The sequence below is a fragment of the Lygodium microphyllum genome, chromosome 9, assembly GCF_053477565.2.
Source record: "Lygodium microphyllum isolate KBCC chromosome 9, Lygodium_microphyllum_v1.1.10, whole genome shotgun sequence".
NCBI classification, from domain to species: Eukaryota; Viridiplantae; Streptophyta; class Polypodiopsida; order Schizaeales; family Lygodiaceae; genus Lygodium; species Lygodium microphyllum.
In genome coordinates, this window is record NC_141143.1 from 162804398 (window position 1) to 162830211 (window position 25814).

Consider the following 25814-nt stretch of genomic DNA (forward strand, 5'->3'; position numbering starts at 1 on the left):
TAATCCAAAATGGATCTTGAAACGCAGTGAGGCAGCCTCCGTATATTGAACACCAGAAAATGCAATGTGGCGACAGCTGGAGAAGGCAAACACAAACAGTTTGGAGGTGGGTTATAGGGTGTAGAGTGTAGGTGACTATGTGGAAGACCTTCTAGAGGAGAGAGAAGATCAAACGTAGGTAGTTTGGTCAAGATGATAGCTCCAGATAGTAAACACAGCTTGGATATGGTCGCCTCTAGCTGAAAAGGAACACGTGGTAGAAAACACAAGTCTGGGAGTGATAGGATCAACAAACGACAACTGGATGTGGGTGATGGAGGTTGGAATTAGGTGCCAGATGGTAGTAGACAACAATGGAAAGCTTTGACCGCGATGTCCTCCGCAAACAAGGTGTGGGCAGCAAAGATACGGCTCCTGAAACCTATAAAAACGAGATTGAGGGAGAGTGGTGTGTAGCATGCCTATTTATAGGAAGTTTGGGAGCACCCAAATTAGGGTTTGGGATGTGGGACACAATTACTCTCTAGGATCGTGTTTCTTTTTAAAGTAATAAGGTTTTTCATTAATTAAGCATGTTTTGGGGTTGTTTAAGTGAGGCTAATGCATTCTTAGCACAACAGTTTTGATGTATAAATTTGGGTCATAAGGGGTAGATTGAAAGCCGTGTCTTAAGAAAATTGTCCATTCTATAGAACTAGGAGTGTGGTGCTTCTTGCAGCTCATAAAGAGCTTTTTGCAAAAAAAAAAGGCCTTATCTGAATGGTTTGGAAGAGTGAATTTGGAAGGTTGCTTCACATAGATCTCCTCATCCAAGTATCCATTTAGAATGACACTTTTGACATCCATTTGATAGATAGGCCATCCAAGGGTGAGAGGCTAGTGCAAGTAACAGACAGAATGAAGTCAACCATGTAGTTGATGCATAATCAATATCATGCTTCTATTGAATTCCTTGTCATACAAGGCGAGCCTTGTATTTATCTAAAGTTCCATCAGCTTTCAATTTAGTATGAAAGGTCCATTCATCCCAATGAGCTTTTGTGGCCTGGACGCTCTACCAATGTTCAGGTTCCATTTTGATCAATGCTCTCTAGCTCCTGGCCCATTGCTGATTGCCATTGAGGTCATTCTAGAGCCTCCTACAATTTGCCATAAAGACAAACACAGATAATGCAATAGACATGAGCCTAGTAGATCTTCTAGATACCTTTTGGATGGTATGTGGTGGAAGGACCCCTAAATCTTGCGTGGTTTGTTGGTACTATTAAGATAATGGGTCCTTGGAGGAGGTGTGGAAGTCGAAGACTTTGCAGGTGAATCATAAGCTAGGAGTAGGCTACACAATCTCAAGAAGTCTAGGCTAAGAGATGGATGGAGAGGGCTCTGTTGGTGCAGGGGCCTGCACTATATCCTTCTCATCAAAGAAATATCTCTTATTTGCAGGATATGATTCATACAAGGATCATACAACCTACGGGCCTTAGCTTTGGAAGAGTAGTCTGCAAAAATCAAGAGCTCTAATTTGGGCATGAGCTTACTCATCTTTACATTAGGAGTATGTGTGTACTTACGACTTGCAAAGACATGAAGGTGTGATACGGAAGGTCGTGCCATGGAATGCCTCAAAAGGGGGGTCTTTTAAGCTAATTTTAGTTTGTCATGAGCTTTGTGAAGATGTGCAAAAGCCAATATGAAGAAGAATATATGCATCAATGGATTTGAAAGAGGTCCTCTTTGTAGATGGAGAGATGGTGAAAATAATGGTATTGCTACCAGCAGAGTTGTTGAGATGTGACCTTGACCATGTTGCATGGGCAAACTAACTTCATAGATCTACTGCTCACAATCCTCCAAGGGAAGGAGTTTGAGCAATGAGAGGTGATTGGAATGGGTAGGCTAAGGTGTTTAATAACGGAGGCTGTTCCAAAGGGTGGCTATCATTGGAATCATTTTGCTGGAGCCAGGTATAGTAAGCAGAGGTTGTAAGAGTAGATTGGTGAGCTATTGATGAAGTTTGGACCTCTTAGAATTAGATGGGATGTCTTTGGCTGGGGGACATACTAAACATCGTCCAATAGAGTGAGATCCCTTCATAGATCTACTGCTCACAATCCTCCAAGGGAAGGAGTTTGAGCGATGAGAGGTGATTGGAATGGGTAGGCTAAGGTGTTTGATAATAGAGGCTGTTGCAAAGGGTGGCTATCATTGGAATCATTTTGCTGGAGCCAGGTATAGTAAGCACAGTTTGTAAGAGTCAGTTGGTGAGCTACTGACGAAGTTTGGACCTCTTAGGATTAGATGGGATGTCTTTGGCTGGGGGACATACTAAACATTGTCCAACAGAGTGAGATCTGGGCTCTCGTTAGTATCAAACTTGATGTGACCACAACTCTAAATCTTGGCCGAGGAGTCATTACCTCATTGGACATTTCCCACCACTGAATTGCAGGAGATGAATAAGTCTTTTAGCAGAGTCATACGATGTGTGGTTCCATTGTCAAGTATCCCGATGGCCTGATGGCCACAAGGACGTGTTGGGTAGGCCTTTTTGGTGGCCTCATCTGAAGGAAAATCTCGTATTTCCAAGTACTAAGTCTTCAATCTTTGAGCATGGGACTTGAGGTATGTGGTAAATCCTAATTTTTGCCGCAAATCAAGGTTTACAGCTGCAAATACTCTTGTTGTCCACCAAATATGGCCAATTTCTACTGCAAATGGCTAGTTGCTAAAGGCTAGAGAATGTGAGAGAATGCTGAAGAGAGAAAATTGAGAATTTCTTCACGTAGACCTGTACCAAACAATAGTTGGCTGCTGTCTAATGCCCAAATGGTGCTCACACTTGTTGTTCCCAACCCAAAATCTGGTTGTTTGCAGCTCCAAAGCTTGTAGAAGCTGTTGCCTCTCAAGGCTTCCTTGGAGGTGTCGCCTGGTCCTAGGCTGCTTCCTGTTGTTTGGAATGCCCCCCAAACTGCTGGTCCTTGTTGGTACCTTCTCTCTCCCTCTCTCAGCCTCCACAAAGTTAGAATCGGCTCCCACCAGCTTCCAACAGCCTTCCCTTCACTTGCTTGGCCAAGTTTTTCCAAGTGGCAGCCTTTCTAATCCTGTTTTCAGCAAATGTCAGCCATTTTTCAGAATTAATAATTCTGAAAATTTATTTTAGCACTTGTCCTTGCCTAGAAAATTAATTGTGCCCATCTACAATTAAATTGGCTTGGCCATTTTGACCCCCAAGTGGTCTTGTGCATTATTTGACCCTAAAACTGACATTGGGAAATATGGCCTTCTCTTAGGGAAATATAGAATGAGAGCAATTTTGTTGACTCTAAGTGGGAATTATAATATATCTTTTTCATCATTTGTAGAATATATTGGTCAAATAAATGCTCTAGGCCCTAAACTGACACCAAGCTCCACCTAGTACTAGTCAAGTACAACTTATTACAACTTTTCCCTTTGACACCCATTGACATCTTGGGGTCCTTGGCCCAACATTGTGAAATAACTAACTTGCACATCATGTGCACCTCACATTTGCACAAAAAATCAAATGCTAAGCAAAGCATAAAAATTTCATGTCCTTGTGATAGACCTTCCCCTTGAAATCCTTGCAATTGTCCTTGATTGCACTGCCATGTGCCGAAAGCAAAATACATTACATTGGAATTTCCATAAGCATCATAATAGAACAACATTGGCTAATATTGCTTAACCATGCTACTGCCAAACAGTTGTTGAAAATTTCTAGCTAGTATGATCAAAATATAAGACACAAAAAGAATCCAAAATTGCTGCTAGAAACCCATAAGATGCACGCATTACTAACATATCTCAACCTATTTTGGCCAACAACCATAGTAAAGTATACACTAAGCATAAACCATGGCTAAAGTATCAATGGCATTCATAAAGCACATTGCTATCCATAGAAGCAGTTGAATACCACTGAAAACTAAGGATCATCATCCATTGTAAACTAGCAAAAGGCATGAATCTTTGATGATAATGAATTGATATAAATGCATAGTTTGAGGTACAAATGAAAACCCATACCATATGGAAGCCAATTGCAATGACTAGGAGTTCTTCGACATCTTCAGCACCCTAGATGTTGAGCTAAAATATGCATTACTTGCTGATTAGCCTCTTGAACAGCCCCAAAACACACTAAAAATGCTCTTTTAGAGTAAAACCCTAAAACGGAGAGCGGTTCAAGAGAGTTTAGTGGAAACCCTAAAATGGGGAGCGGTTCGAGAGAGTTTAGTGTAACCCTAATTTTTGGAGCGCCTTTCCACATCTATAAATAGACAGGCTACCCCCATTCAGCGATTATCCTTGTTTGCAGGTTACACCAGCCCACACACCCTCTGCTGCTGTTGGCGCCCAGTTTCCAGCTTGTAGCCCGCCTCCATTTGCTGTCTAGTCATCATCGATTGCAGCCACATTATCTTCACCCTGTCCATTGCTGTAGGCGACAGCTCTCAGTTGCTAGCAAGTGCTCCAGACTATCCCAGACTGCTGTTCAGCCTGTTGTCCATCATCTCCAGGGTCAGCCAGCTTGCGTTTTCAGCATTGCAGGCCTTGACACTCTTAGAAACTGTTTCAGCCTGCTGTTTATAGTAGATTGTGCATAGTTTCCAGGCTCTGATTGGTGGTACACTGTTGCGTTTACCAGTTTCCAGCCTCCAGATTGTTGCGTTTTGGTGACGAGCCTGCTGCCATTCACTATTTAGCACTCCTACACTCCGACTGGTGGTCGTAGACTTGGGATCCGTCTTCGGTGGACGTCACACTTCTACATTGCTCTGCCGTTGAGCACAATCTACACTCTTACATTCATTTACAGCATTCATTCACTTCAAAGTTGTGTTCTCTCTCCCTTCTTATGTTTGTGTTTGAGTTTTGAGTTTTGCGTTTAGGGTTGAGTTTTGCCCTCTGTGTCTCTGTTAGTTAGTTTGTGTTTTTGTCATGGTCGTACACTTTGTGTGTCCTCAGTGTAATTGCTAGCAGTTTCCTTCACATGGTATCAGAGCCGGTGCTCTTGTAAAGAGTATCCTGCGGATATTGTGGAGAGCTAGTCTTTGTGCGAAGCACACGATACGACTCGTAACCGAATCACAATGTCCCAGACACTTTCTTCTCCAGTTCCTATGATGTCTTATTAGGCTTCTCCATCATTGAAGGCTCTAAGACGGCATTATGGACTCGATGAGGAGGACGACACTCCACCTTTACCAGATTTCACTAACATGACAGAGGACTTTGAGGAGTACTATTGCAACAAGTATGGTGATGTTTACACCCCTCCTACCAGTTTTGCTACCACATCCGGACCGGTTGGTACCGCATTCGAAACGTCTGGCGATCCATCTTCATTATCTCAGCCAGGTCCAATGTTAGGTTGGTACAATTCTTTTATTTTGCATGAATCAAAACCCTCGCCTATTTTTTCTTTTGAGGTACAGGATCCGGATGGCTTTGCGTATGTGAACTTCAATAGAGGGGACTCACGAAGCAGACGAAATTCAGGTACATCTACAACTTCTGTTTCATTTGAGTATATCACACACACTTCTCACTTCCCTTCCATCCCACCCTCTTCTATATCACACCTCTCATCATCTTTCCGAAACCTTAGATTACACTCCACATCTGTATCACACACCCTAGGGGTTGGATCTTCCATCTCCACTCCTAGCACATTTTCCTTCTTCACCCCATTCTCTCCCTCTTTGCACCATGGTACTTCGTTAGGGGGAATGCCACCCTTTAACACGGTGCCTCTCACCTTTCAGCACATGAGCACATCCATAACTCCTGGGATGACTATGACGGGTATCCTCCTCACTATCCCCAGCTTCACATCTCCCACAACCACTCATATGCAGCGGCTGGACCCTTTTGTCTTTTGGTAGGAGCTCAGGGAGTGGCGCCTCTGGATCTAGGAGGGCAGGCCACTTGATGAGCTTGAGTGGGATCCGGGAGAGTGGCTATGGCTGGCCAGTGCGGTCGCCAAGAAGCCACCGAGGTTCCTAGAGTACACTGCCAGGATTGGCAGACACGTACTAATGCAGGAGGATATGGAGTGGGCGCCGTCATGTAGCAGGCACTGGGCGGAGCATAGCATCATGGAGCCTTTTCGACGAATCTTCTGGCACTGCGTATGGGATAGTTGGAGGCCGAGGAGGGTATCGTACTTTTTATGGCTGGTGGCACATGGAGGCTTGGCGGTGGGAAGCTGGCTTGCCCAGATGCAGGAGGAGGAAGGTTGTATGCGCTGCACACAGCAGCCTCTGGAAACCCCAAAGCATTGCCTTTGGTCATGTGAGGTGGCACAGCTCGTGTGGAGAGGAGCATGCTGCATCCTTCGCCGTATAGCACCCAGCCTTGGATGTATCACACGGGGAGCTTTCTGTTGGTGGCACGTGGTCAGCCAGGGCCGTCACCTTCTGTATGAGGCCGGGATGTAGGACACGATATTCATGATCGAGGCAGGGTTGTGTGCAGTGGTCGGTTTGGAGGCTTTACCCATCCGCCAAGTACTGGAGCCCACAACAGACCACTTTGGGGTATGGGAAATCATAGGGAGTCTTACTGGTTGGCATGGTTTTTAAAAAAATATTAATCCTTGTACATTGACTATAAAAATCATATATTTTCTTTTGAGCTTGATGGTCATTTTCATGTGATCGAGGGATGTTTATTCTCTAAGATCACAGAAAGTAATATACATATGATTTTAGCAATGGAGTTTACTTAATGTTTTTCTGATTCAATTGTTATTACTTATATTTGCTTCATTGAGAAAATTCAACCATTTGATTATCAAAGTAATTCAATTTTTGAAATAATAATTTTAATTTGAATTCAAATATGAGTATTTGGAATCGATATTACATGAGTATACTAGCATCTCTTCGTTCTAGCTACTTGACGGTTTCGCCATCTTGCAAAGTCTTAGACCTTAGGATTGAAACTTTTCTCGTTAGTTATTTGGCTAAGGGTTATATTGAGCCAAGTAAATCCCCATGGGGCATGCTTGTCCTTCTCGCCTAAGAGAAGGATGGCATGATGCGCTTCTATGTTGCTTATGAAGATCTCAACAAGGTATGTATCAAGAATAAATATCCATTGCCGAGGATGGATGACCTTATAGATTGGCTTTGTGGTGCGTGCTATTTTACTAAAATCGATCTAAGATCCAGATACCATTAGATACGGATAGCTTCAGAGGATGTTCTTAAAACTGTGTTTCAAATGTGGTATGGACGTTATCAATTTTTGGACCTGCCTTTCGAATTAACCAATGCTCCCGCAACTTTTCAAGAGACGATGAATGATTTATTTTGATCGTAGCTTGGAAAATGAATAGTCATTTTCCTGAGGGCAATATCCTTATTTATAGTAAGTCATTGGAGGAGCATGGCAAATACTTGCGTATTGTCTTATGTCTCTTAAGACGAGAGTAATTCTTTGTCAAACTATCCAAGTGTGAATTCTTTTGCATAGAGCTATTATACCTTGGTCATGTCATCTCAATTATTGGTATTTAGATTGATCTCGAAAAGGTACGAGTAGTGCTCGCTTTTTACTTGTTCCGGGGACCATAAGGAAAGTAAAATCTTTTTCGGGTTTTATGGATTTGTTTCAAGAATTCACTAAGGACTATGCTCATATTACTTGACCCTTGACACCTTTGCTACTTAGGACGGAATCACCTTCGGAGCTATGACCACCAGGAGAGACTCCCTCTTCCAACGAAGACGCAGAGTTCGACTTTGAGTCGGAAGTAAGTTCAGATAGCGACCCTGAAATACCCCGATTGCCTAAGACCAAATGCACCAAGGGGGACCTGCCAGTCCACCTAAGGCACAGATGAATGAAAGAGGAAAGAAAGAGACAATCTAGGGAGTCGAATGTTGAGGAGCAGAAAAAACCGCAAGATCTACCAAAGCGATTCACGAAATTTAAGAAAGGTGATAGGGTAGTGATCTTGCTGGGTGCCAAGAGGCAAGGACAAGCGAATGAACCCGTAGAAGGGCCTGCCAAGGTCAAACTTTTGGATTACAATAATTCTAATTGTGAAATTAAAATGCATCAATGGCTTTGTAGATTGGGAGTTCATAAAATATTTTTAGGATATTGTAATTCTGGGGAAGATTTGGAAAGCCATCTTTACAATAATTTTGGCAGTGCGAGTGTCCTAAAATGGCAACGTGAAGAAGCATGTTAGTCTACCAGTTGTTTGGACTAGTGAGCTCGATCAATGTTTTCAAACATTGAAATGGCTTGTTACTAGTGCATCGATGTTGTAGATTATCGATAAGCAAAAAACCTTTTGAGGTTTATATGGATGCGAGTCATTATGCTTTAGGTAGTGTCCTTTATTAAGGTGGCTGACCTGTTGCATTCGAGAGCCATAAGCTGGTCGATGCCCAAACATGTTATACTATCCAAGAGAAGGAATTATTGGTGGTCATCCATGCGCTTAAAGTATGGTGTCATTATTTGTACAACGCCCTGTTTATTATTTGAATGGACTACCACTCACATTGAAATACTTATGTGATCACGCCGATCTCCTTGGTCGCAAGGTGAGATGGACGGAGCTTTTGCAAGAGTTTGACTTCGAAATTCGCTTTAGGAAGGGTGCAACTAATAGGATTGCCGATGCTTTTAGTCAAATTTCTAAAGTCTTCCTTGTTTTTCTTTGAAATTTCGATTGATTTTGATCTTTCTCTCAAAGGGTATTGCCAAATGATTTTCACTTTGGTAAGATCTGGCAACTAGTTTAAATGGGACCTAGAAGCCTAGGAAGCTTAGGCGGTTTGAACACCTGAAGGTTGGCTATTGAGAGAAAGATGATGGAAAAGTATTCCATTCGGAATGGATTACTTTTTAAAGAAGGGAAAGTGTATGTGATGATCAGGATATTTGCAAGAAATTTTTATACGAGCATCATGATGCATTGAGCACTGGACATCGTGGTATATACCCAACTTTGGTCTTGGTCACTCATTATTTTTATTGGTTGCATATTGAGATTGTGGTTGAGTCTTATTCAGTTTCAGCTTAACAAAGCTGTCACCAATTCCCCAGTGCATAAATGACCATGAATTCCCCTCCTTTGGCCCAACCGCCAAAGTGTCCCCTCATGTGAGCTCTAGACGAAAGCCACCCACTCTCTGTCAAATAACCAGCCATCATGACCCTGAATATCAATCCTAGCTTCAAGATTGGAATCTGCAAGACTTCGGTTGATGCGTCAGGGACATCCCTCTCTGGATCCTATGCATCTATATAGAAATATAGATGAGGCACGGATGCCCCATCACACCACCCTCTTACACTCCCTCTCTAGCACTGGAGAGTCGTGAGGGATGATCTCATCACCACCACTAGAAAGCAGCTAAGGAAGGGGCCACCAAGCCCTTCCCACGATCCAAAGAAGAGGATCCTTTCTGCGCCTTGGGCTTCACCATGGCCGGAGGATCTGAGTCAGAATCTAAGGCAAATGATGACTCATTGGAGGAGTCCGCATTCCACTTCTACTCCTTTTTCTTCCTGAAAGCTGCTTACTCTTTACAGTCCTTCCATAAATGACCTTTCTTGCCACAGTGGTAACACTGCACCTTCGACTTCTTCATTCTCAAACCCCTCTCTGAAGCTACAAGAGCCTCACCTGAACCTCCATAATGTGACAAAAGCCGCCCTTGTAGTCGCAAAGTCGCCTCATGTTCAAGCAACATGGAGGACATATGAAGAAAACTCATAGGAGTCGTAGATGTCTGGGATTGCCCCATATGAATCGAGGTCATAATGCAATTTGGATTGTGGTCAACTGATTGACCAGAATGGCTCGATTTATTCCTATAAAGACAATTGTGAAAAGCCATGTGTTGGTTGGTCTCTTTTTTGAATACCTTTATAGACTTTATGGCTTACCCGATGAAATAGTCAGTGACCGGGATTCTAAGTTCAGGCAAATGGTCTTCCGAAACTTGGAAATTCAATTATCCATGTCATCCTTGAAACATCTAGAAGCTGATGGGTAGACTGAACATACGAATCAAACCATGGAGGATATGCTTCATATGTATGTCTCTCATAGACAATTTGATTGGGAGCACAATCTTCCTCCGATTGAATTTGCTTATACAGTGCTAAGCATTTGGGTACTGGTTATAGTATGTTTCTTATCATGTATAGTTATGAGCTAAAACCACTGATTGCCACAAAGCTCGGGGGTGAAAATGCAATCCATGGTCGAATTTTTGCATGATATGTAGGAGATGTTGACAATTATTAGAGAAAGTATTAAAACGGCCAAGGATCGTGCCACATTTTATGCTAACAAACATTGTACCCCTAGAGAGCTCTAGGACTTCAATTCGATAATAAATTGTCTTCAAGGTATTGCGGTCCTTTCCAAATAACCAAGAGAATAAGTGGTGTATCCTATGAGTTAGACTTACCTTTGTTCCGAGTTCACCTTGTGTTCCACATGAGTCCTTTGAAAGAGTGATTGGGACAAGGTGAGTAGATTGTTCCGATTGAGGAAGTTCCGTGGCTTGAGGATACTGCTTGTTATGTTCCACTTGAACTTGAATTGGTTCTTGACCTTAGGACTAAACGATCCCATCAGACCATTTATCTAGAGTATTTGGTCAAGTGAAAAAACCGCTTGGAGACAGAGGGTACTTGGGAGTCGGTATGTTCATTCAAGAGTCGTTTTCCTCACTTTGTCCCTAAGGATATTGCCAAGGGCAGCAATTATTCATAAGGGGGGGAGTTTTATGTCCTTAGACATTCGGATGGGCGCTAGTAGCATTGGTCAAGGTGGTTACGAAGTGACTTAGTGCGAATGCACTAAGGACACTTCGGGGTTAGGGCAGCAGAGTCCTATAAATAGGACTCAAGGCCCTATTGTGCACATTCATTGTGATCACCACCCTTGGACTCTTGCCCGTTGGCCGACACATTTGTACATTGGGATGATGTGGATTGGTGGTATGGGATGCCAACCCTTGGGATGTGGTTCTGGCTTAGAGTGCTACTAGCTCCCAGGCTCGGGGGTGAGCGTGCCTGGCTCTACGGCTGGGAGGTGAGTTTGATGTCCAGTCCCTTTTGTGTCGAGTTTGGCGTGTGTCTTGTGTTGTGTGCAGGTTGGATACTAGGGGAACATTTCAAGCAGGGTGGCCTGCTACACTGGAAAATGTAGCAGCTGGTGCGGTAGAAAGAAAGCTGCCAGCTGAGGGAGAGGTCTCTTGACCGTGGAGGCAGCAACTGGAGAAGGCAGCAGCAGTAGACAAGGCGCCTACAACTGAAGAAGATGTGGCAGCAGTCGGTAGAGGGCTGGACAGCCACGTGATGAAGGGGGGACTGATGGCTGGAACTGATGGGTCTGCAAAACAAGGAATAAAGCAAGTGGTTGGGAAGCCTCCTATTTATAGATGTGGATCCTCCAAAAGTGTTAGCCTATGGGACATAGAAACGCTGGCAATCTTTGGGTTTTGGGGCTGTTTTAATGTGCGAACTAAGATTTAGTGAGAATCACTCCTTTTTTAGCTTAATACTGTCTATGGTGGTTCTGGGTTGTCTTGGGTGGTCCCAGATGCTAACAAATAATAAAAATAAAGTCTTTTTGGGGCTGTAAATGGGGATTGAAATAGGAATTAATGTAGTACAATGCTATCGTGACCTGGTATGCTGGACCTAAGCTCGAGAGTGAGCCCATTTTGCTCCATAATTGGGAGGAGAATGTGATGCCCATCCCCATTGTGTCTCATGTGCAGGTTGGATGCTTGGGGGACATTTCAACCCAAACACCCCAGAAGCAAATTGAATACCAAGATGGTAGGGAGTTTGACCAACCACCTAGCTCAGAGCACCCAATTGGCAAAAAATCATTGGGCAGCAGAAAAATTGAGTTTTGTTGTATTTGAGTCTTGATTCTGGTAAAACACATATGTTTTATTGGAAAATCCCAAAGGGAAGCTGAAAAATTAATAACAGAACTGAAATTTTAAAGCAAAGGTAGAAAATAGGGAAGTAGGCAGCAGAACAATTGAGTTTTGATATATTTGAGTCTTGATTCTGGCAAAACACATGTTTTATTGGAAAATCCCAAAGGGAAGCTGAAAAATTAATAACAGAACTGAAATTTTAAAGCAAAGGTAGAAAATAGAGAACTACAAGCTTGGAACTTTGTGTGGTTACTTGTATATATATACTACTCTAGGCATCAGATTTCAGTCGAGATCAATCCTACCAATCATATGTACAGCTCTTTCATTTCATTTGCTATTCGTTGGAATCAGGAAAGCTTGTTTTGTTGCCAATATAATACTTGTCTTCATATTGTTTTGTATTTGAGTTTGCAGTTGATACATGCAGGAAATTCTAAGTTTCAGATCTATGCTATTGGGAACCTTAGCCAGAGTGTAATTTCAAATGATACTATAAAAGACATCAATCTTTCAGACGAAGCTGTTTTGTTGTGCGAAAATGACATGCAGAATGGTATTTTTGAAGATGATTGTTTCAACAAAGATCTCTATTTTAAAGCACTGCTTACAGTACAATTTGGAAGATGCCTTCTTTGGTCACCTTGCTTGCCATCTACACAAACAATTTTGTCTAAGTACGTACAGAATATTTGTGTCTTATGCATAGGAGAAATGGTTTTGTGCAATCATTGATGGTTGTCTTGTTCCAGACATTTTCGTTCATTCCCTTTAGGGACAGTCTGTGTAGCAGATTCTCAACTGCAAGGAAAAGGTAATCTTTGTAGACTGTTTGCAAGACAAAATCACATTTTCATGTCTTTGTCCCATAGTGTTTTTTCTTGCTCTTAATTGTTTGCTATTATCTTGTGTAAGGGGTGCAACTGTTAGGCATCCTGTTTTACCACATTCTCATTCTCAAATCTCTATAAATGAAACTATAATCTTATGGATTTGCTTTGCTATGATCTTATGGACAACAACAAGCATTACAAGTACTGTAATCTTTTTAATAGAGTAACTTGTGGCATGCTGATAGCAGGTATACTACAGCTTGTGGCATGTATTTGGAGTAATGATTATGACTATCAGATTATGATCCTGTGCTCTTTTTGGCACGCTGTTAGATATGTACCAGTGTCATTCAATATGCTACCATCTGTCATGTATACACATTTATTGGTGGACAACGTTATTTTCATCCATCATTCTTTTTAAGCTATTTGCTAAAGCACAGGGCTTTGGTGGAGATTGAGAATTGTGTGTAGGAAATAAGTCAATGCCATGGCCATGGCACCACTCAAGACGAGCAGCAAGGAGATGAAATAATCAGAAGCCACAGCATGACGTTGTTATGGTGAAGATGACAATGACTTGATCTTTTGCAAGCAGTTTACAAGAGATGCAGCTGACAGTTGTCAAGGGTATAATTGTGGGACTAGTTGCTGCTAATTTCGTCTCATGTAGAATGATACTTTTCTGCTTATTATCTTGGCTATCAATAAAACTGAAAACTGTCTCAGCGGGCCTTTAACCATCAGAAGACACTCTTGTGCATTTGCTGTGATTAGGGCTAGGTACCCTCACATATTCTTCATATAAATGAGTTTGTATGACCAAAGTATCAAAGAGCCACAGCTTGGTCTGAGGCTCCTAGAACTGCACTTGTGAGCGTATCCTTCTTCCTTGTGATTAGAGCTATGTCCCCATACATATTCTCCATATAAAAGAGTTTGTATGACTGAAGTATCAAACAATCATAGCTTGGTGATCTGAGGCTTCTGGAACTGCACTTGTGAGCACATCCTTCTAGACCTCTTAGTGCTACATATCCTTGCATCAGTCTCATCTCAGCAGCTAGCCTTTTAGAGAAAGCTGGACCAATGAGCAAGGCCCTCTGTTATGTATAAAAAGTGGCATACTCCACAACTTGTGAGTCGTGTGTAGGGTGTTGATCGATTCCCCATTGGGTAGAGGTATTAAAGATCATGAGCTTGGTCTTCCGAATGAGCTTTCAAGCCTTTGTATGTTCCTGTAATACATCCAAATGCCTCCACATTTCCTTAGGGAAGTTTGCTATATGCAATATCATCAACAAAGATTGGTAGTGGTGTTTAGGTACCTGCCAAGACTCCTATCTTGCCTCTCTTGTTAATAAAGTGAGAGACCTCTCCATGTACAATCAAAGAAAGCTGTACATAGTGGGCAGTCATCCCAATGGTGAAATGAGCTCACAAGGCACCTGGATATCATTAAACCTCCTTAGTAGTAGATGCAATATTAAATGCTTTGTGGACATCCACAAAACTACAATAATCCTGCCGCCATGTGCTTTGAGAGAGAGAGAGAGAGAGAGAGCCTCTCCATGTACAATCAAAGAAAGCTGTACATAGTGGGCAGTCATCCCAATGGTGAAATGAGCTCACAAGGCACCTTGATATCATTAAACCTCCTTAGTAGTGGATGCAATATTAAATGCTTTGTGGACATCCACAAAACTACAATAATCCTGCCACCATGTGCTTTGAGAGAGAGAGAGAGAGAGAGAGAGAGAGAGAGAGAGAGAAGAGATTTACGAAAAAAAGAAGAGAGAGAGAGTGTGCGATGGTGGACCTGTGGACGTGCATTCCTGTCTGCGGACGTGCTTCCCCTGACCAGCGGTTGTGTGTACCTGCCTTGTGCGCTGCCTAACACCTTCTGTCACCAGCGCAGGGTCTGTTCTGCCCTGCTTGAGCCCTGCCCTCGCCCACCTGTGAACAGCTGCTGGAACCGTCCTGCGAACTGGTGTGCATCATTCCATCCTGCGGAGTCCTGCTCTGTGATAGAGAGAGAGAGAGAGAGAGGGAGAGAGAGAGAGAGAGGAGCCAGCGTACTGCAAAACCGCCAGGATCTGGGAGCACACGACTGCGACCCTCCACAGGTCAGGTAACTGCAGCAACTGATCTGCGCCTGGGCTGAAGATTGCTGTCGAGCAGAGCCTGCGGACTGGACATTCTCCTATTGTAAGTGCAATCTGCCTCTGCACACCGATAAAGAGAGCAGACCTGCCCCTGTAGAGAGAGAGAGAGAGAGAGAGAGAGAGAGAGAGAGAGAGAGAGAGAGAGAGAGAGAGAAGGACAAGGCTGGCCTAGGCTGCACCATTTCTGACACTGTCTGCATCGCCCTGACACTGCCTGCACCTTCGATTTGATTCTATAAGGATGATTTCTCCTACCAGCGACGAAATGGAAAGCGACACTCTGGCTCTGCAATCTAATGGCATCGACATGGCCTTTCTCGATCAGCAGATTGGGCAAGGGAATGACAAAGACTTCACTGATCCGGATGGCGATTCCTCGGCTAATGAACTCGGGCCTTTGTAGGATAGTGAAGAGATGGCTAAACGTTGTAGGATATCGGTTGAAGAACCGGTCTTGGGCCTGAAATCGTCTCAGCCAGAGGTACATGTTTCGTGTTCACAGCCCGATGGATCTTTACAATTCATGCTGGCCACTGCGAATCATCTTGTCAGAATATATCCATCATAATGAGGATAAAGCTAACACACTACCGGATGGGGATCAAGTAGTTGCCGTCATGGGAATCGACTTGGTTCTACAACAGATAGTTGCTTTCCATGAGAGGGCAGCCATATTTTATTTTACTGGAATGACCCCTTTGATCACCAGAATTCGTGCTTGGCTGCAGTCTATGCTTGCCAGTTTTGAACAGTGCTCTGAATAAGTTTCAGGGCGTATGCAGGTTCCCCTGGTGGAAGAGATTTATGATGGCCCAAAGGGGTTCTTTTTCGTTCTGCAGAAGTATGGGCTCTTATTATGCAACGCATTCCTTTGTTTATGGATGGGCAACTAGTTCATGTGGTCCCTTGGAGGCCCATGGCTGAGTTTCAAGAGGTGTTGAGACATGCATTCCCCATTTGGGTAGAGGTGGTGGATTTCCTTGCGCATCTTTGGAGACTCCTCCCTCTAGTTTTGAGAACCATTGGGGAGGTTTTGGTGGAACCTCGACCGGCTTTCCGCAATTGGAATAGGGCATGTATGCTTTGGAATACAGGGAAACCTCGCTCAACGAAGATTCGTTTTGAGGTTCCAGGGCTACAAACGTTGGTGTATGAGTTGAAATGGGGTACTTTTGCAGGACAATGTTTCAGATGTGGCCAATTGGGCCATTTCATTGCGGAATGCGACAAAAATATGGAGGTAGGGCAATGCTCTATGGACCCAGATATGGAAATGTAAGACCACCTCTCTCAGCAGACGATTCAGAAGCCCGTGGCTGATCCTGAGCAGCTTTTTCAACATGATTGTAATGAAGGCAAGAAGGACATTTCCCATGCTGATGGGGAGTGTGCTTCGCTTGTGGGTGGGCGGAACTTGCCTCTTTAGGAGGATTCCTGGGTTACAGTTGTTCGTCGTAATGCAAGACAGGATTCTCGCTCCACTCCTGCTCATCCTCTGCCACCCCCTATCACTCAAACCTTTCAATGTAGAGGAAAGGGATTTTATATAAAACCCCAATCTTCGCGTGCTCCGGCACTAGAAGATAAAAGGCCTTTTGATTTTGCTTTGTGCTTTGATGCATGTGGGAGGCTTGTGCCTCCTTGGGATGTGTTCCACTCCCAGCAACAACACTTCCCTTCCCATGCTTCCATTGTCGGCTTGCAGAGGGCAGATCTTGTTGATGTTATTCGAGGTGAAATGAAGAGATTCCAGGCTGCCAAAGCTATTGATGTAAAAGGGAAAGGGAAAGCGGCGGTTCAATAGTTCTTTTCATTTGTGATTCATTATGAAAATTGCTCTGTGGAATGTGAAAGGTATTTCTTCGGGCAAAAAGCAGTACCGGTTGTGGAAAGTGGTGCTAGCTGAAAAATGGGATGTTTTCTGTGTTGTGGAGCATAAACAACACGCTTTGGCTAGATCTTCATATGTATATAAGGATTATGCAGTTTTCTTTAGTGGTCATCCTCCACACAGATCGGGAGTTATGTTGGCGGTCAAATCCTCCCTACATCTATTGTTGGTCTCTCAAGACTCTCATGGCCGATTGATCTCTTGGCAGCATGTGACCACTCTGAAAAGGATGGGGGGTGCAGCTTTGCTAGATGTCAATTTGCATATGGCCGCTTTGAGGCTATCCTTGTTGCAGAGTCCATGTACTCTGTGTCATCCTTGGTTAGACGTTACCAAATTCTTCATAGAAAACACTGGCATCTCTCATGGTAGCACGGTTATTCATGCTTCCTGGTGGCATGCGCTTAATTCTACAAGGCCTTTAAAGGTCTCCCAGTCTTTTCTCCTTTCTCATGGTAGCACGGTTATTCATGCTTCTTGGTGGCATGCGCTTAATTCTACAAGGCCTTTAAAGGTCTCTCAGTCTTTTCTCCTTTCTCATTTGATAGCTTCCTGGTAGGAGATGCTTTGTTTTGCAGTTTGGCGTCCCCCTGGATATTCGGAAAGAGGAAAATTTCAATGCAAGAAGAAATACTGGCTTGTTTGAGGTTATTGGATTGGCCACTAAAAGATTTGCAGCGAGACAAGTTCAATCGGATGGCTATGTTGGGGTTGAAGACAGTCCGTGATGGTGTTATTCCTGGGGGGGCAGACCCGTCTTTATTCCTTTAGGCGTATTCGTCAGTACTTTAGGGTGCCTCGTGGATATAGGGACATTTGGTCGTCCCTCCAGGACAGTCTTCAGAGGTTCTTTCCTTTGCCTTCGTTACAACCATTGGATCCTTGGCGTGACTAGATGTTTGTGCTTCCTAATGATTTTGGGAAAAGGTCAGCTAATCAGATATATATCATCAGATGGTGGAAGCCAAGAAATGGGTCATGGGCAAAGTGAATAGGTTATGGCATTGTAGGGACAATAAAATGAAGTGGCGGGAAAGATTTATCCAGCTTTGGAAGTCTAAGGTCCCATATCAGGGAAAAGTGTTCATGTGGCGGTTGCTCATTGGGGGTCTTCCAACGGGTGAAATGCTCCATGCCCGAAAGATCTCTACTGGGCGTTGTGTTTTCTGCAATACGTGTGATGAGACATTGCTTCACCTCTTTGTCTCTTGCCCTGTGACGCGACAGATCTGGAATTTCATTTCCCGTGTGTGGTTCTTGGTGACTCAGCACCGCCTATCGGTTCGTTCCTGGATTATGGGAAATATATCCTCTATGCCCTCTTTGATTTCAGATTGTTCCTGCCTATTTCATTTCCTTAGATGGACAGCCCTGTGGCATATATGGTGTACTCGCAATGCCTTTATTTTTGATGCAGCATTGAGCATCCATGGGCATGTGGCCTGTGTGCGTGGAATAGTGTTATGGCAAATCTCCTCTATGATGTCAGCGGACCTGGTTCTTCCAGATATTGCTGCTCCATGGCTGGCGATTGTTCGCTCTATTCCAGTTGTTCTTTCTGCTTGATCTATTAGTACTGTTCATGTAATAGGTTGTTCTGGTTGTTCTGAGAGCTTGCAGGCCTCATGTACATAGTAGTTACATAGAGAGTGAGAGAGACAGAGTATGCTGACCTGATGGTCTGTTGTAATAGAAAGTAAGAGTTACAGAGAGAATGTTGGCCTGATGGTCTGATGTAAATATTCACTATCCAATTCAATTTTCTTCATGAAAAAAAAAGAGATGCGATCAGGATAGTGAGGCAAGGTGACAACCTGACTTGTGTGCTGACTGTCCTGTGACCTGACCCTGGTAACGAGAGAGAGAGACAAACCCTGCTTGTTTGCGCCAAGCTTTTCCTACCTGCCCTGCGCACCCTGTACTCCTGTGGGACTGGGACCTGTGTGCCACCAGCTTGCATCTCAGCCTCCTGCCTCCTGTTCCTGCAGCATGCAGAGCAGGCTGTTTGGCACACAGAGAGAGAGAGAGAGAGAGAGAGAGAGAGAGAGAGAGAGAGAGAGAGAGAGCAGTCTGACCCATCGCCTAGGGTTTTACACCTGCTGGACGCCGTGTTTCCTGCCCAGAGACTGCCCATGCCCTGTTTGCTGGTCTGCTAGGTGCCTGCAGACTGTTCATGGCCTGTTTGCATCTTCCAGCTGCTGTGGAACTCTGCGCGGCCTGCACAGGGTGCCACCCTGCCTTCCTGCATGTGTCTGCCTGCCCTCCTGCGTACTTGCCAAGGTCGCCCTGCCTGTGGGGAGCACTGCCCTGTTATCCTGCCTGTCTGTACAGGTTCCTGCTCAAGGCTGAGCACTGATTCTTCTGTGCACATTGTTCTTCGTCGGCTTTCTCTAACTGCACGACACAAGGATTCTGTGAATTTCCTTTGCCAGCTGTGTGTTGGGCAAGGCAGCCTGTGAGAGACGGAGGGACGGTGACCTCACAGGAATGCTCTTTGATGGAGGACTTGCATCTGCCTGCTATGGAGCCATTGCTTGCAGCCCTGGGGTCTGGACATGGAAGTAGAAGAAGATGTGGCTGATGAAGAAGACACGGTAACCTACACCGATGAGGTGGCTTTGCCCCACCTTGATGCCCAGCCATCTGTCAAATGCAGCAAGCATCTTCATGATGAGTTTAATGCTGCTCCTGAGGCCTCTGACATGGGTGATTCTCCACCTTGCTCATATGCTTAGGTGGGTTCTGCTTTGTAGGATTTGCAAGAGCTAGATTGTGAACCGTTGCTTGAGTTTGCGAACGCCCTTCTAGAAGAATATGTTGAGCATAATCATCAAGCTATCCTTGCCTGTGTGGAGGAGGTTTTGGACATAGAAGTGCCGACTCATGAGGTTCTTCGCTCTGTTTTAGCTTTTCATGAATGAGGTGCCATTCTCTTTTTCATAGGTCGGATTCTTGTGCTTGCCAATTGAGGTTCTTCGCTCCGTTTTAGCTTTTCATGAATGAGGTGCCATTCTCTTTTTCATAGGTCGGATTCCTGTGCTTGCCAAGATCCGTCATTGGCTGACCTCTATTCTTTAGATCTACGGTGTGGAGGAGATATTCGCTGATCTATGTGGATTTTATGAGGTCGTCCTTCACTCAACTTCAGCGTGCATCATACACCATGAGACAGGTGTGCATCGATGTATCTCGGGCAGATAACAAAGCCATCGGGGGTTATGTGCAGAAGGTGCTTCTGGGAGAAAGCCATCTTTGTCCTAAGATCCTCAGTAGGTGTCATCATGTCCTTGTTGTGTGTATCTGAATAATTTCCATCCTGATGATGCAGTTCAGCTCCTCTCAGTTCAGCTCCAAGTGAGGGCAATCTAAGCTGTACTATAATGGTGGGAGGTGACCCATGTGTAATCCATGTAGCTGTAACCATGCTTCTGTCTGAGCATACCAGCACTCAACGTCCCCTTGTAATGCTAGCTATCTAGATGACTCTAGTGCGAGCCAGGAGTATCTCTATCTTGGCAAGTCTGAGAGCTGTAACCATGCTTCTGTCTGAGCATACCAGCACTCAACGTCCCCTTGTAATGCTAGGTATCTAGATGACTCTAGTGCGAGCTAGGAGTATCTCTATCTTGGCAAGTCTGAGAGCCGATGTAGGAGTCACTATTTGGAAAAGGGCCTTTGCCACTATGGGTGGTGCTCTCATCTTTTCTCAAATAATCCCATGTGGTATAGAGGATTTACTCCAGATCATTCGTGAAATCATCAGTACTAGGGGTCTCTCCATCTGCTCCCATCCCTCATGTATCTCCTCTCCCTTGGGTAGTGGCTGATCTGTGTGGCTCTCCTCGTGTGGTAAGAGGATCAATTCCCATATCAAGACCCCATATAGAAGTGTTGGTATGACTGAAGTGTCAAAGAGCTAGAGCTTTGTCCAAGGCTCCTAAAACTGTATGAGTACGCATTGGCTCTCCATCTATCCTTAGACACGTCATCACCTACAAGTTCTGTGGAGAGAGGGAGCTAGTGCTAGCGCCTAGGAGCCAAAGACTCACTGTTGTATGCATCATTCTCGTGTTTGGTATATGGACTCCATTCCTCGAGCACATCTCTGAGCTCTTCTTTTGTAGTGTTTTTCTATTTTCTTTCTCTTCTATCTTGTGTTTAGCAATTTATTTCAGCACTTGTCTATGCTTCCATTGTTGCACCACTTTTGACATGGTATTAGATTGTGAGAGGTGAGAGAATGCTCAGAGATTGAAGCTCAGCTTAGAGTACAGTTGACAGTGAAGAGAGTGTGTGTGTGATAGCACGCCACCAAGTCCAATAATCAAAGAGTGTAAGGTGCAAGTACAAAGTACAACCCCTTAAACCTTAGGGTTGCTAGAGTGTGTTCATATCCTAAAGGTGTAAAACATGATAAGTGCCCAATATGTGTAACATAGGCACATAAAATAAAAGGAAATAAATTTGGGGGGAAAAACCTCTCGTAAGGAGAGTAAAAAGTGTCCCATTGTCCTACCGAGGATCATGGACACTTCTTTGTGAGTGTAGGCATGAGTCAAACCCAACAAACCCCTCTAGAGTGAAGAGTGATCAAGATACAAGGGTCATCCACCAAAGGAGATCAAATTGAAAGCATTGTGAAATGCTTCAAATTTGTCATGAGGAAGAGCTTTGGTGATGATGTTTGTGACATTACTTGTGGTAGGACAATAGGCAAGGTTGATATCACCTACATGTAGCCTCTCTTTGACAAAGTGATAGTGGATCTCAATGTGTTTCGTGCGTGCATGAAACATTGGGTTCCATGCCACTACAATGGCACTTTGACTGTTAGTGAACAAAGGAGTAGGCTCCATGACAGATACATCTAAATCAGCCAACAAACGTCCCAGCCACACACACTCAACTGTGGTAGTGAAAGCTGCCTTGTATTCAGCTTCACATGACAATGTGGCAACAGTGGATTGTTTCTTGCTAAGCCAAGAGATGCAAGATGAGCGAAGAAAGAAACAATTACCACTAGTGAAGTGACAAGAATCATAATCACCAGCCCAATCAGAATCATTGTAAGCATGTAAATACAATGGTTCCCCCTTGGCATAAAGTAATCCAAGAGTCCTAGTATCCTACAAGTAACAAAAAACACGCTTGACAGCTTGCCAATGTGACATGCGTGGCTAGTGCATATATTTGCTCTGGGCTGAAATTGCAAACTGAATGTCTAGCCTTGTGTTGCATAAGTAAATAAACCGACTGATCAACTGAATAAGCATCTAACTCATATAACCCATGACATAAAGTACTAGTAAAAAACAAAGTCATGTGTTCCTTATCTCTGACCATACATCCGTCATCATCAAATGTGACTTACAAATCACACTTTGCCAAAGAAAAATAGACAACAAGTTCTTCTTTATGCTTGGCAAGAATAAGGCATCTTGCAAACGGAGAATAGAACCATCAATGGCTGTCAATACAATCTCCCCAATGCTTCAAGCAGGGTATGATGTATTATTTTGGCACACTGTACAGACTTGCCAACAGGGATTGCAATAACGGAAAAAAAAAATCCCTGCGGGATGTGATATGCTTAGAATACCACTGTCAAAAAACCATGTGCTCGCATCCTCGGTAGAGCTAAATGCTCTATTAGCCTAAAAAGAGTCTTAACTACATGTGTAAAAACAATAGTTCCGGTTTGCAACAAAAGACATGGACTCAACAACAATAGAAGGTGCATCAGAAACAAATATCCTTGATTGCTGCTTCTTTTCCCTGGCTATGCACTTTCTACATTTTGTGATGTAGTGTCCTGGCTTCTTGTAATAGTGGCACTTGCCCTTCTTGGCTTACATGCCTCCCTGTTTCTTACTGCTTTGTGAAGTACCTGAAGTCCTAGAGCTTTGTGGAGCATTTTGGGCTTGGCTGGCTTGCCATAAAAGCTTGCTCAGATGCTATAACATCCACACCACTGTTCTTTCTTGTCTGCTCTTCCTCTAAGAGCAAACTAACCAATTGAAGGAAGGTAAGTGGTTGTGGGGAAATCCTCATGGTGAGGTTCAAGGCCATATGAAAAGCCAAATAAGAGGGTTGCAATGAATTCAAAGTTGTAGATATCAATTGCGCATTTCAGTAATACTCATGTACATTCATAAGTTGCTTACGCAAGTCTTGAATTTTATTTAGATGATCCAGCATAGAATCGCCCTCATCCATCTTCACAATTTCAAGCTCTTTCTTCAAGAAACAGAAGCGTGTTCTTTCTAGCAAATATTTGCTCTAAGGTCAGCCATGCTTCTCGTGAAGAAGTTGCAAAACGAATGTGTGGGATGATGGACCATTGAACTGCCAATGCAATTAGCGACAAAGCCTGAGTATCCCATGTGTCCCATGCCTTTTGTGCTGCTGATCTCTTGGGAAGTGGCTGAGTTGGAGTGGGTTGAACAGGCTAAGCGGGCTGAGTTGCCCTTTGTCCACGTCCTTCTGGAGGAGGTGTAGTAGGAGCCACAACTCCAGGCCTAACTTCTTCACTGTTGACATAATCCCAAAGATTCTTTGCAATCAGCACATTTTTCATCATAAAAGACTAGAGAATAGTTGTTGCTATCCAACCTATCCTTCTTGGACACATATGTGAATACATCACCTCTCTGATTTGCCATGGTAAATTTCACTGTTCCAGGAGCAAAAGAGCAATACTTCAAGCTGGACCAACCTGGAAATCTTAGAATTTCTAGAAATTACAGCAAGCACTTAGCTATAATTAGCAAATTTAATCACATACACTCAAAAACTGTCTGAAGTACACGCTGTCCAAGGTGCAAACAGTGCTCAGCAGCACTGAAAATGCAAAAGCCCCAAAATTCTTGTCCCAAAATGCACAAAATCAGTCTATTGTAGACAGTCACTGATGTATATTTGCCAATCTCTGAGCTGACAACAAAAGCCCTAATTTTCTAACTCGTAATTCCCAAAATCTCTGTGAAAAAGGTGTCCTAGACACTTACAAGAGCAAAGAGATGTTACGTGGGTCCAAGCCCCTTCCCGAAGATGAAGTCTGGAATCCGGATTTAAAAAAAAGAAAAATTGAAAGATATTTCATTTTTACCTTTGAATCTGGCAGACCCAGTAAACCTGGTTGAGGTGGCGGGTGCTGGTGGCATTTAGTAGGTGGTGCCTGGGGCAGAGACTGGGAGCGTAGAGCTGGAGGGCGCCTATAGCACTGGTGGCACCTACAGAATGAGGCGCAGGGAGCTGTGGTGGTTAGGCGCAGGGGGTGGACAGGAGCAGGCTGGCGGCACAGTCGACCAAACTAGGGGCAGTAGAGGTGACGGGTGCCTGCAGCAGGCGGACAGGCCAGGGGCCATGTGGGTGGCTCAGGCAGACTTGGCGAGTGACTGCTCAGGTGGCGGGTGCCTGTGGCATTGACCAGAGGGTGAGCGGCTGGTGGTGGCGACTCTGCCTGGCAGTGGGATGGCTGTGGTGGCGCAGGTGGTCCAGGCAGTGGGGCTGGCACAAGCAGACTGACGAGCTGCCCAAATTGGCAGATGAGCTGGCTTTAAACTGGAGCTGCTAGTGGGGCCAAATGTCGCCTATAGCTGTGGAGCTGAGGACAGCTGCGAGGTGGTGGGTCAGTTGGCGGTGGCTACGAGCTGAGCTGAGTTGAGGGCCAGCTCTGATACCAAATGTGAGAGGTGAGAGAATGTATAGAGATTGAAACTCAGCTTGGAGTATAGTGACAGTGAAGAGAGTGTGTGAGTGTGATAGCATGACATCCAATGCAATAATCAAAGAGTCTAAGGTGCAAGTACAAAGTACAACCTTAAACCTTAGGGTTGCTAGTGTGTGTTCACACCCGAAAGGTGTAAAACATGATAAGTGCCCAAACTGTGTAACATAGGTGCATAAAATAAAAGGAAATAAATCTGGAGGAAAAAACTTCTCGTAAGGAGAGTAAAAGTAAAACTCATTCATGTCAGGAGAGTATGACAGGTACATTCATATTAGGTGCCTCACAACAGGTGCAGTCATGTCAAGTCTACCTCACGACAAGTACATTCCTCATGATAGGTGTGCTTCACAATAGGTACTCCTTACGATAGGTACATCCTTGTGTTAGTACATTGCTCACGACAGGTCTGCCTCCCACTATGTACATTCCTTTTGATACTCTCACAAATGAAGGGGGAGAGAGAGAGAGAGAGCTAGCTGCGTGCATTGTGACACAGATGATGAGAGTGAGAGAGTGTGTGTGCGTGGGGGGGGATAGCTTTTTCCGCAATCTTTTTATTTGCAACGGGTTGAAGAAGACCACAATTTGCAGCCTGTTCCAAGTGCCCTACTGCTGTGTGCATTGAGGCGGGGCTTGAATGTTTCTGCTGGCCACAAACAAGAAGAAAGGAGGGCATAACTGGAAGAAGATAGGGAGAAGACTTATTGATGTGTATGGATGCATGGAGAGGGACTGAATTGAGAGTCTTTGGACTGCTGTGGACTGATCTGTAAAGAGATTACAAGCTGCTCATTGCTGTTCACTGCTTGCTTAATGAGATCTACCTTGATTCGGGTGCAATCTATTGCTCAAGAGTGCTAGATTAGAGGGATGTTGAGGATAGATCTGAGATTTCACCTATTGCTCTGCTGTAGGTGAATCAAAACAAGGATTTTGGGCTGAAAAAGGAGTTTTTTGAAGCTTCAAGTTAGGATATTTTGATGTATGCAGGCTTTTTTGGATCTGGACTGTTCTATACATGTTTGGAGCTTGATTTTGGGACAAAGATACATTGTTTTTTGTGCTTGGACTTATGTATACAATCACTGAATCTTTTGGGCTGATTTAATTTGGGTTTTCTCTGAGCCATAGCCTTAGAAATTTGTCTACAAGTGGATGTATATGTTGTACTGAATCAAAGCCAAACTTCTATTGCAATAAATATAAACCATAGTTTGGTTTCTTCAATTT

At 44.0% G+C, this 25814-nt stretch overlaps 1 protein-coding gene across 2 annotated transcripts in view; it reads left to right on the forward strand.

Moving 5' to 3' along the window:
• LOC148031819 (biotin--protein ligase 2-like) overlaps positions 1-25814 on the forward strand; it is a 131484-nt gene that overhangs the window by 10925 nt on the left and 94745 nt on the right. For both annotated transcript variants that reach the window (XM_087685492.1, XM_087685493.1), the window contains 2 exons: positions 12394-12640; positions 12716-12777. In XM_087685492.1, the coding sequence (XP_087541618.1) occupies positions 12394-12640; positions 12716-12777 (309 nt within the window). The remainder of the gene's footprint in view (positions 1-12393; positions 12641-12715; positions 12778-25814) is intronic.